At 56.1% G+C, this 11,772-nt stretch overlaps 1 protein-coding gene across 2 annotated transcripts; it reads left to right on the top strand.

Annotated features, from left to right (window-relative positions):
- The first annotated feature begins 228 nt into the window (after positions 1 to 228).
- Positions 229 to 7,860, top strand: LAG3 (lymphocyte activating 3). 2 transcript variants are annotated; one of them, XM_069585834.1, is made up of 9 exons: positions 229 to 341; positions 1,661 to 1,748; positions 2,051 to 2,198; positions 2,552 to 2,811; positions 3,454 to 3,717; positions 4,128 to 4,403; positions 6,677 to 6,919; positions 7,214 to 7,341; positions 7,626 to 7,860. In XM_069585834.1, the coding sequence occupies exons 2-9, from the start codon at positions 1,688 to 1,690 to the stop codon at positions 7,794 to 7,796; spliced, it is 1,551 nt and encodes a 516-aa protein (XP_069441935.1). In that variant the 5' UTR covers positions 229 to 341; positions 1,661 to 1,687; the 3' UTR covers positions 7,797 to 7,860. The 2 variants fall into 2 exon arrangements, with proteins under 2 accessions (XP_069441935.1, XP_069441934.1); XM_069585833.1 differs by lacking the exon at positions 229 to 341 and adding an exon at positions 1,100 to 1,273.
- The last annotated feature ends 3,912 nt before the right edge of the window (positions 7,861 to 11,772 follow it).

Raw genomic sequence — 11,772 nt, 5'->3', positions numbered from 1 at the left:
TCTGAGAGCCGACTGGCGTCCCGGTTTTGAGTTCCTGGTGATGCTCCTCCCAGCCATACACACCCCCTGTGCTGCGAGCCCACACCAGGCTAGACACTGCTGAGGCCAGTGGAAAGCTACCAAGCCCTACTGTGCTGAGCCAGGCACAGAAGTAGCCTCAGAAACAGGAAGTCCCGCCCCTGAAGTGGGAGAGGGCAGGCGGCCTAAATCTTGGCCTCCTTGGACATAGTGAGAGTTGGCTGGCACTGAGGAAGTCAGCTACCTCCTGGTCAAGCTGGGAAAACTCCAGGGCTCTTGTGGTCCCAGGCCTGCTTGAGTTTTGGCTCCTTAGCCTGGGCGGGGTAGGGAGCATGCGTTCCCCTCTGGCCTTCTCAGGCTTCCTTTCCTAGTTCTGCTTCAGTTTTTCCTGAGTTTGAGCTGCAGGATTTCTGCATTTTTTCCATATCACTCTCTCAGTTCAGAAGGTCTGGACTGGGAGAGCCTGCTGATTACACAGAGGTCTAATCACAGGAGTGTGTGATTCATTGATGCCATTCACCCCAAAAGATGAGAAGACTGAGAACTTCATTGGCAGTCCAGTGGTTAAGACTATAGGCTTCCACTGCTGGGGGTGAGGGTTTGATCCCTTGTCAGGGAACTAAGATCCTGCATGCAGCATGGCCAAAAAATTAAGATGAGAAGACATATATAAGTCACCTGGCATCAGGACTACACACACACAACTTTTGTCTTCACGTTCCCTGACCTTGGCAAATTGTTTAATCTCTGATCCTGCCTCAGTTTATGCATCTGTACAATGGGGGGTAAGATTAGATTTCATGAGTTACTGTACAAAGTGCCCTGCATTGCAATGCCCAGTATATAATGAAAACAATACAGTGTAGCTATTCTATCCCCTGTGCTTAGGTGTGCCCTTCAGACCTAACATCTTTTAGAGTTCAGTAAAGCTTCTAGGGGTCATTTGATGGGTGGGGAGGCAGGTGGACAGGGTAATGAAGTTCTGGGACATTAAGGGATGAGCACCAAGGGAAGGGCTTTCCAAGAAAGTATGAACCTGGGGCCTGGGGAGGCAATTCAGAAATGAGCAAATGGGTACTTCGAGGCAGAGGCAGAAGTTCCCCCGGGAAAGAGAACAGTCAAGGGTGGGGGAGGGGGAGGGGGCGGTGGGGACACCCAGGACTGAGGAAATAAACAAGGGAAGCGCCACCACAAGGGTGGAGGGTAACGCTGCTGGGAATCAGCCCCCTCAGACTTTCCACTGCGAAGCGAAACTGTGAGCCCTGGGGTGTTGGGGGGGGGCAACGGGGAGGGGAAGTGGGGAAGGTGGAGGGAAGGCAGGACAGGGGCCAGGGCCCTGGGAGCAGTAGAACAGCCTCAGCTCAAGACAGCCACTGGGCCTCCCCCTGCCCGCACCCTGCTCTTCCCTGGGGGCCCCAACCCCTCCCCTGACCCCGGCCTCAGGCTGCCTGATCTGGCTAGCTCTCCTCTAGACTCCAGCTTCTGGTCACTGGTTCCTCCCTCTCTCTCCAAGCCTCCATCCCTCTTTTTTCTAGATTCTCTTCCTCTGGCTCCCTCCTTGCAGAACCTCTCTTTCAAACTTGAGTCTTTCCCCACTTTCAACTTTTGTCTTTCCCCACTTTCCGACCTCTTCCCTTTGGAGGGCTGTGTGGTCCAGGCCTCGGGGGAGATGCTGTGGGAGGCTCAGTTCCAGGTCTGGCTGTTTCTGCAACTCCTATGGGCAGCTGCAGGTAAGATGGGGACAACTCTCTGGGAGGGTTGACCTCCAGATCCATAGCAGAGATTCAGCAGGGAGCTCCCGGTGACCACACAGATGCCAAGGTCCTTAGATCGGGTGGATTCTCCTATGCCTTCCTTGGGGCCATTTTCAGCCCCTAAAGCCTCTCTTCATCTCTCCCTTGGCAGGGAAGGGGCAGAAACCCAAGGTCTCCCTTCTCCCCAGTTTCTCCCTCAGGAAACACTGAGGCTCCTTCTCTGCTTTGAAGTCTCTAGGCTCATGGCCCCTCCCCTTGGCCTCTCTTTTCCTCCCCAGTGGAGGCTCCAGAGCCGGGGGCAGAGGTCCCAGTGGTGTGGGCCCAGGAGGGGGCTCCCGCCCAGCTCCCCTGCAGCCCCACAATCCCCCTCCAGGATCTCAGCCTTCCGCGTACAAGACAAGTCACTTGGCAGCATGTACCAGAGAGGTATGCACCCCAAACTGCGATGACAGGGACCCCCAGATTCAGCGGTAATGGCACCTAGATTTAGGCTCTAAAGCCCAAGCCAGCCCTCTGTAAATACAGAGGTGCCCCCCCCCATTCCTGCCCCTCCCCCCATCCTCTGCAGACTGCTACTCGCACACCTGCATCCCCAGGCACGGCTGCCTCTCCGGTAGTGGATGGTGCTCGCCCAATCAGAACGAGGGGACAGGACGGTTAGCAGTTCAGAAATCTTCCCTTTGGGTGGGCTCCTTCATCCTCAAGGTGTGGTTGGACTGCCTCTTCCCCGGGGCTTCTTCCCCTCGGATTTCTCAGTCCCATCTTTCTGTCCCGTCCAGTGGCTCCGCGGCGCCCACCCCCCGGGGTCCCGGGCCCCGCCGCTACACAGTGCTGAGGCTGGCCCCCGGAGGCCTGCGCATTGGCAAGCTGCCCCTGCAGCCCCGCGTGCAGCTGGAAGAAATGGGCCTCCAGCGCGGGGACTTCTCGCTGTGGCTGCGCCCGGCCCGACGCGCCGACGCCGGCGAGTACCACGCCGCCGTGCGCTTCGGGAACCGCGCCCTTGCCTGCCGCCTCCGTCTGCGCGTGGGCCAGGCGGCGGGTAGGTGGGGGCGGGACGCGGGGAGCGAGGCTGGGAGGAGGGCGCCCGGTATCCCGCCGCCCAGGAGGCAGGAAGGGCAGGGCAGAGGCTGCTTGTGCTTCTAAGGATGCGCCCCAGGCCCTGCCGGAGAGCTTCCAGCCCAGGGGCGGAAGGGGGTGGTGAGCCTGCCTGCAGGATGGGAGGTGCCCCCAGACAAGCACGTGTGTTGAGGGGAGGGCTCGGTGGAGAGATCGTATCACCCCTTGAGCTCTCCTTCCCCCACCCACAGCTGGAGTGCCAGGTTGGAGGAGGGGAGGCACCCCTTGGAGGGGAGACTGAGCGGCTGGAGTGACTCAATTTAGATACCTGTAACTCCGAGAATGGGCTTAGGGAGATCCTCAAGCAAGACCTGGAGAAGCGGAGGGTAGCCCAAGCCAAGTGAACTGGAGGCAGGGGGCGGGGGAAATAGGCACCGGACTCCTGGGCTTGTATGTGAAGCACCTCCAGGGGCCAGGCTCTGGGCTGGATAGGTGGTCTGGAGGAGGGTTGGGAGGGAGAAGACAAGGAGGTCTACAACCAGGTACCTGTTTCCGGGAGCTTCCAGCTTAGCTGACCTGACGTGTTGGGCAAGCAAGCTGATCAACCTTCTCTGTCTTTGTCCAGTGACCGCCAGCCCCCCAGGGCCTCTGTGGACCTCCAGCTGGGTCGTCTTGAACTGCTCCTTCAGCCGCCCTGACCTCCCAGCCTCCGTGCACTGGTTCCGGGGCCCAGGCAGAGTCCCTGTTCAGGAGTCCCCACATCACCACTTAGTTGGAAACTTCCTCTTCCTGCCCCAAGTCAGCTCCTCGGACTCTGGGACCTGGGGCTGCAGTCTCACCTACAGAGATGGCTTCAATGTCTCCATCACGTACAACCTGAATGTTCTGGGTAACTCCTCCAGTCTGCCTTCACACTTGACCACAACCCCTTCCTGCCCCCTGACACCTTCTGCTGACTTCTGAGCCCCCAGATCAAGTCTCCGGCAGCAGATGACACCTGTGATTACTCTGGGCCTCGCTGTCCCACCCATTTCTTTTTCCTTTACGGCCTTTCCTCAGCTTTTCCCCTTCGAGCTTTTCCCTCGGCCATCCAGCCTCCCTTGCCAGCCTTTGGTCTTCTGCTTGCCGGCCCGCATTTGGGCATTCTTGGCATCCTTTGTTCATCCACCTTGTTCTGCTCCTTAACACCCTTCAAACTGGACCACTTCCTTCATGTTTCTGCCTGCCTCCCCTGCAGACCTAGTGCTCCAGCCCCTCTGTACTCCTCAGCTTTAACTCGAGGTTCCCTTTTCTCCACAGGCCTGGAGCCCCAAGCCCCTCTGACAGTGTACGCTGGAGCCGGTTCCAAGGTGGAGCTGCCCTGCCGCCTGCCTCCCGGTGTGGGGATCCAGTCTTCTCTCACTGCCATGTGGACCCTGCCCGGGGGAGGCCCTGATCTCCTGGTGGCTGGAGACCGGGGCAACTTTACCCTTCGGCTGGAGGCTGTGGGTCAGGCCCAGGCCGGGACCTACACCTGCCGCATCCACCTGCAAGGGCGGCAGCTCAGTGCTACTGTCACTTTGGCAGTCATCACAGGTTAGCAGGTGGGACAAGACAGGAAGGGCAGGTTGGTTGGGCAAAGACTGGGCAAGTCCACCTCATGATGCCAGCCCCCTGGGCACAATTGTGCAGGCTGCCCCCTTGGCCTCTTCTTTTCTCACCCCCGTATAATGAACAGAAACTGAAAATCTCCCCTGAGTCACTGGATAAATGTTCCACCCTTCTGTAAGGGACTCCCCAGCTCTGAATTGGGGGGAGGGTCAGAGAAGTTAGAAGGAGAGGTCACAAAAGTTTGAATGTTTCCAAAGAAGTGGAATATTTATTTTCAGAATTCTTGCCCATTTTGGAGCCAGGGATTGAATTAAAGTTGCAGGAGGCAATCTGGACTGGGGGGAGTTGATAAATCATCCCTTAGTCAGCAAATAGGGCTTCCCTGATAGCTCAGTTGGTAAAGAATCCACCTGCAATGCAGGAGACCCAGTTCGATTCCTGGGTCTGGAATATCCACTGGAGAAAGGATAGGCTACCAATTCCAGTATTCTTGGGCTTCCCTGTGGCTCAGCTGGTAAAGAATCTGCCTGTAATGCAAGAGACCTGGGTTTGATCCCTGGGTTGGAAAGATCCCCTGGAGAAGGGAAAAGCTACCCATTTCAGTATTCCGGCCTGGAGAATTCCATGGACTGTATAGTCCATGGGGTTGCAAAGAGTCAGACATGGCTAAACGACTTTCACAGTCAGCAAATATTTACTGAACGAGGGCTTTTCAAGACAGTGTAAAAGAAACATAGGAGAAAACACCAGACTCAGAAAGTATGTGTTGATTGATCGGTAACTATGTCCGAGTCTGCAGTGCTCATCTATAGCCACTAAATAGTAGTGCCGCATAGGTAGTAAAGAAGCCACCTGCCACTGCAGGAGACATAAGAGACGCTGGTTCGATCCCTGCGTGGGGAAGATCCCTTGGAGGAGGACATAGCAGCCCACTCCAGTATTCTTGCCTGGAGAATCCCATGGACAGAGGAGCTTGGTGGACTATGGTCCATAGGGTTGCAAAGAGTCAGACATGACTGAAGCAACTTAGCATGTATGTGTGCACATAGTAGGTGCTTAATAATGTATATTGGTTGAATGAATAAATGAATCTACTAATAAATAACCCATATCTCAAAGACCAGGGCTGAATTTGCACTTGTTTCCCATGTTTCTCTACCTAGATATGGTACCCAAACTCAGCCTCACTCTGAACCCCATCTTTTCCTCATACCCAGTCCTCTTGCTAAGTCACTTCTGCATCAGTAGCTCCAATCATGTTTTACTCATCCTGAAACCTGACCTCCTTCCTCCTAATCGGTTGCCACAGTCTGCCAGTTCTTTCTGTCCAAGGTCATCTTCTTTTTTACTATTATGAATTTTTAAAATATCTACTCACGTCATTGTGGGTTGTGGAGTCTTCATTGTAGCATGCCAGCTTCTCTCTAGTTGTAGCATCAGAGCTTAGTAGTTGTGATGCAAAGGCTTAGTTGCCATGTGGGATCTTAGTTCCCTGACCAGGGATTGAAACTGTGTCCCCTGCATTGGAAGGATGATTCTTAACCACTGGACCACCAGGGAGAAATATTGTTGTCTGTGTTTTACAGAGAAGGAACTGTCTCAAAGTCACATAGCTGGGAAGAGCCAGGTTGGGGCTAAACTCAGGTATCTATGCCATCAAGTCTTCAGGGGCCTGTACACCACGGTCAGCTCAAGGTCCTCCATCAGTTGTCTCCTCCCACCCCCTTCCCTCACCTTATGGCTTCCAGGTGCTCTGTCTCTAGACCTAGGGATCAAACCCGGGTCTCCTGCATTGCAGGTGGATTCTTTCCCATCTGAGCCATCAGTTGGTCTGCTTTCTAGACATTCAGAAATGGGAATAGGGTTCATTTAGGGGACACAGATGTAAGCCATAGCATGGAGGCAGAAAAAGTGCAAAGTCTTCTGGGGACCAACTCACGTGACTGATATTGGGGGTTCTGAGTCTTTGAATAAAAGTCATGAAAAAGAATCTGAAAAGATACCTGTTTATGTGATCCCTCCGGGCCAGTTTGAGTTTGAACATTCCCCCCGAGGCAGTAGGGAGCCTGGAAAGTTTGGGGGTAGCCGAGTGACCTCACCAGAGCTTTGTCTTGAGGAGATTAATTTGGCCTTGACCCCGATCTCCTCCCTTCAAGTTCACCCAGTCAGAGCCCAGGTGAATCAAGACTTGGGTGGAACCTATGCTTTCAAGGAATGGGGTCAGGTCCCCCAAAGATCTCTTCCCTCTATTTTTTCAGTCACTCCCAAGCCCTACGGATCATCCGGCAGCCTGAGAAAACCCTTCTGTGAGGTGACTCCGGCATCCGGACAAGAGCGCTTTGTGTGGAGCCCCCTGGACAAGCAGTCTCAGAGGAGTTCCCCAGGCCCCTGGCTGCTGACACCGGACGCTAGACCCCTCTCTCAGCCCTGGCAGTGCCGTCTGTACCAGGGGCAGAGACTTCTCGGGACTGCGGTGTACCTCACCGAGCTGTCTCATCCAGGTCTGAGACCCACAGCGCCACAACCCCAGCTCCAGACCAGCCCCCTCCATCCCACTTCCAGACCGAACCCCACCCCAACTCTTCCCTTTCCAACCAGGGAGCTGACTATGAGCTCTTCTCAAGGCCTGACCCACTTCCACCACGAATTAGCTGAGTGACCCTGGACGAGTCCCTTAAACTCTCTGGGTTTCATTGTCTGTAAAATATGGGAGTGTGGCTAGACGTCCCTCCAGCTGAGACCCTGTGTGTGGTGTGTGTGTGTGTCTCTGTTCAAATCCTGTTCTCTCTCCGTAGGTGCCCAGCGCTCCGGGAGAGCCCTGGGGGCGGCGAGAACAGCTCACCTCCCTCTCCTCATCCTTGGTCTCCTCTTCCTGTTTCTGTTGGTGACTGGAGCCTTTAGCTTTCACCTTTGGAGAAGACGGGTGAGCTGGGAACCTCCCTCCCCAGTCCTCAGCATGCTGTCTGGCACCCCTTTCTGAGGAAGATGAGCAAAGCGGGCCCTGAACTTGCTTCAGAGTCCCTCTTCATGAGCCTCTGCGCTCCAGGGATGCCTTGGGCCCGAAGGACCCAAGGAAGGCTCATGGGGCGGGGTGGAGTAGGGTGTGCTGAGAGGCCTGGGACCAGATGGGCAGGGTGAGGGCTGGGAAGAATAGCTTCTTCCCTTTCCCCTCTTCCTCCTCCTACCCTCCATGTCTTCTTCCCACAGTGGCGACCCAGAAGATTCTCTGCCTTAGAGAATGGGACTCACCCCTCTCAGGCTTCGAGCAAAACAAGGGAGCTGGAGCCAGAGCTGGAGCCAGAACCAGATCCGGAGGTAGAACCGGAACCGGAACCTGAGCCGGAATCTCAGCCACAGCTGCAGCCAGAGCAACCCTGACCTGCAGCAGGCAGCCACCCTTGTCTCCGCAGCTCAATCCAAATAAATTCCCCGTCAGCAGCAAGCCTGAGTCTGGCCCCTTCTTGCCTAGGGGATGTTCTGTCTTTGCCCAACCTCTGGGGCTCCCTTCTCACACCGGCCTTCTGACCTACTTTCCCCATCCAGGCTCACCTCTTCCCCTTTTCCATTCCTGGTTTCTTGGAGAGTCTCTCTTCCTGGTCTCTCTCTCTGTCTTGCTCTTTCTCTCTCCTGAGTAGTCCTTTTCCTGAACGTCCTAGAAGCCCTCACTCCTCTAGCCCGTTCCTCCGTCCTTCCACTCACATTGTGCTGGCTGCCCTGGTTTCCTTTATTTTTGCTGTTTTGGACCCCCTATGTGCGCCTGACCCGGAGCACTGTCCTTGGCCCTCTGGCTGCAACGCACACACACACACACACACACTCTTGGAGCAGCCCTGCCAGTCGAGTCCTCTCCGAGAGGGGGTCTCTCAACCTTTCTGAGTGACAGCCTCCACCCCACCCCCATGTTCCACAGCCAGGGGCGACCTGTCTGTTCCCAGGCATAAGAACACACTGCCACCCAGCGGTCACTGTGTGTCACACACCACCGGAGGTCACAGAGCCGGGGCAGATTAGCGGTGCAGGGACCCTGGACCAGGGGGCTCAGCAGCTGGTGGGGTGGCTCTGTCTCTGTGGCTGCACTGTCCATGGTCTGCACGTGAGCGTAACCTGGTAGTGGTCTCCTGCCTTGGGCACCCTCAGGGCACATCACTGGGGCCCCAGGGGAGTCCTGGGAACAAGTCCCCAAGTGGGGAAGAAAAGCAGACACTGGCTGCCGCTAAAGCTTCCGAGGTCAGGAGACCCGGTTTCTGATCCTGGATGAGCTGATGTGACCAGAGCTAGTCTCTGAGTCTCAGTTTCTTCACCTGTTAAATGGGATGATGACGCACCCAAAGGGGTTGTTGCAAACATCAGATGATAAAAGGGCCAAGCATCCATTTGTGAAGGAGGAGACCAGCAAGCCTGCCTATCCCCCTCTCTCTGTCTTTCTGTTTGTCTGTCTAAGAGAGGAATGTTCCTCTGCGGCTTGAGAGACAGTGCTTTAGCAGAGCACATGCATACATGCACGCACACACACACAGCGGGACTCAGCCCAACCGTACCCAGAGGGACCCAACCCTCCGCCTACAGTGTGTGGGCACCCAGCCTGGACTCAGGCTGAAGGGTCTGTCACTCTGGCTGAAGGGGAAACACAGGTCAAGTGGGCAGGAGTGGTTGTGCAGCAGCGCACGGACGTGGGTTGTTGCAAAGGGACAGCCTGCTGCTGTCCCCTACCCCCACCTCCTGCCACTTCCCGACCTGGTGTGCCCTGCTCAGCGACACAGACACAAACCACGCAGCTGAAGACCTGCCCTGTGGAGGCACAATGGTCAGAGACTTTGGGACAGAACCGGGAGAGGGGCCTCTTCATGGCTGCAGAGCCCTGGTGGGGAGGGGCATCGGTTTGAGGGCACCTGAGGTCCCCAACCTTAGGATGGTGGTGACCCTTGTGTTGTCACAGGCAGAAGTGCACAAAAGAGGCTCTGGGCTGGCCAGGGATGGTGTCACTGTAAGGAGAGGCCTGAAGTCTCTTTGAGCATCCTGTCAAACACCATCCCCACCCCTTGCTGGGGGGCTGCCAGGAGACCCAAGACCCGCTCTCTGGGCAGGTTTTAAAGGAGCAGGGGTTTCCTGGAAAGTTCTGTGGGTGGCATTTTCCTCTCTGTGGGGTGACACCCTCTTGCCCTTTGGGCTTCTGAGGGGAGTCACTGAGGATTCATGGGCTCCGTGCAGGGACTTCCCCGATTTCCTGCACAAAGGGGACAGGGAGGGGACAGAGGCCACCTGCTCCTCCACCCACTGAGGAAGAGAAGAGCAGAGGGAGGAAGGAAGAGCAGGCAGGGGGTGGGGCCAGGGAACAGCAGCTCTCCTTTGGTTAATTCTCCCCTCCCACTGTCTCTGAGGGGTCTCTCCTAGGGGGTCTCACATTCCTCCTCCTGCCCCTCTGGCCCCCAGCCCCACTCCCCAGCCAGCAAGATAAGCTTGGACCCTTTTTGTGTCCTCTTAGGGCCTTCCAGGGAGCCAGGTAAATTCACCCTGTATTAGCAAGTTTACCTTCAAACCGATGTTCCAGGCTGGAGGGAGGGGAAGGGGCCACCAGGAGGCAGGGAGCCCATGGGGGCTGTGAGGGGAATCAGCTTAGGTCCTTGTTTAAAAGAAAGGGAGAGGAATTCCCTGGTGACCTAGTGGTTAGGATTCCAGGGTTTCACTGACGGGGCCGGGGTTCAAGCCCTGGTCTGGGAACTGAGATCCCACAAGCTGCGTGACACAGCCAAAAAAAAGAAGGAAGGGAGTGTATTGGTTGTCTACTTCCGTGTCACAAGGGTTTCAGAGGTAACGAATCCGCCTGCAATGCAGGAGTTGCAGGAGATGCAGTTTCCATTCCTCGGTCGGGAAGATCCCCTGGAGGAGGGCATGGCAACCCACTCCAGTACTCTTGCCTGGGGAATCCCATGGACAGAGGAGCCCAGCGGGATACAGTCCATAGCATTGCAAAGAGTCGGACACGACTGAAGCAACTTAGCATGCACACCCTAGAGTCGGTGCTCTGTGATAAGAGAAGCTACCGCTGTGAGAAGCCTGTGCGCTGTGGCTAGAGAGTAGCCCTGGCTCTCCGAAACTAGAGAAAAGCCACGCAGCAAGGAAGACCCAGCACAGCCATAAATAAATTAAAAAAGAATTTTTTTTAATGGTCTACATAAAAAAAAAAATCTTAAAAACAAAAAGGAGGCAGGAATTGTAGGGGCTTTCTTGCACCCTGCCATCCTGGTGAGGAACAGTGCCTGAAGGAGAAATAGGCCAAGACAGGGAAGAGGCCTCTATGACTTCCCCATCCCCAGTCCTGCAGGGACCTGCCGGGCCCCCTCCAGGTCTGCCATCCAGAGTTCTGGAGGCCAAACGAGGTCCAGGGCTTGGCCAAGTCAAGTGTGTCAGCCGAGAGGCCACCCGGTGCTCCTTCAGGTCTGCCAGAGTGTCCCCCACCCTGACCTGGTCTGCTCATCTCCTCCGGACAGGACAGTTCCAGAAAGTTCTCTGCCCCATCTATCTTACCAACCAGAGGTATTGGGGTTCAGGCGCACACAAAGGAGGTGATTTAGGTTTCCCTGGGAGGCCCCACCCCATGACAGGGCTCAGCCTTTGAAGGGAGGGAGGTTGGGGTGGGGGCTGGGCTTTGCCTGTTCCACTCTGCGGCTGACAGTTTCTTCAGGGCCTGCAGCTGCCAGCTGGCTGGGCCCGGGCTGGGCTCAGAAATGTGCCTGCTCACACTGCCTGTGGTGCGGGAGGCCTGGGAGCCACCCTCCCAGAGTTGCAAAAAATCAGGAGGAATGTGGCCAGGGCGGAGGTGGCTCAGCCTTGCCAGACTCTGCCTCCCTAGGAACAGCTTCCGTGGTGACCCCTCCCCACCTCCCTCCAGCTCCCAGCCCCCAGCCCTGCCCCACCGCCTTGCAGAGGCTGTGAGTGCAGCTGCAGAGTAACTGGTGGGGAGGTCACCGCAGGACCGCACCTGGGGCTTCCGACCTCTGGGCTCTGAGAGCCGCCCTGTCCCAGCACTATGTCAGCAGCCTGGCCTCCATGTCTTGTTCCCCCACCCTGACTTGGCCTTCCCTACCACCTGGAGGGAGACAAAACACACGCAGTAAAAATAGCTTCGTATCAGGAACTCTATCAGGAGATTTCTGGAAATCCCCAAGCTCCATTCCTACAGTCAGGTGAGGGGGCAGAGAGCTTAACTGTGGCTGCTGCTTCTGTAGAGTGAGGATAGTCCCATTTGCTGAAAAGGTCCGGCGTGTGCTAACAAAGGTGAAAGAGCTGTGAAAGCGGAAGATCTCTCTCCAGGGGTGAGGGATCCTGGTGAGGCTGCCTCAGAAGCCCCAGAAGA

The sequence above is a fragment of the Ovis canadensis genome, chromosome 3, assembly GCF_042477335.2.
Source record: "Ovis canadensis isolate MfBH-ARS-UI-01 breed Bighorn chromosome 3, ARS-UI_OviCan_v2, whole genome shotgun sequence".
Classification (NCBI taxonomy): Eukaryota; Metazoa; Chordata; class Mammalia; order Artiodactyla; family Bovidae; genus Ovis; species Ovis canadensis.
Note: the sequence above shows the minus strand (reverse complement) of the source record. Positions and strands in the feature narration are given on the sequence as shown.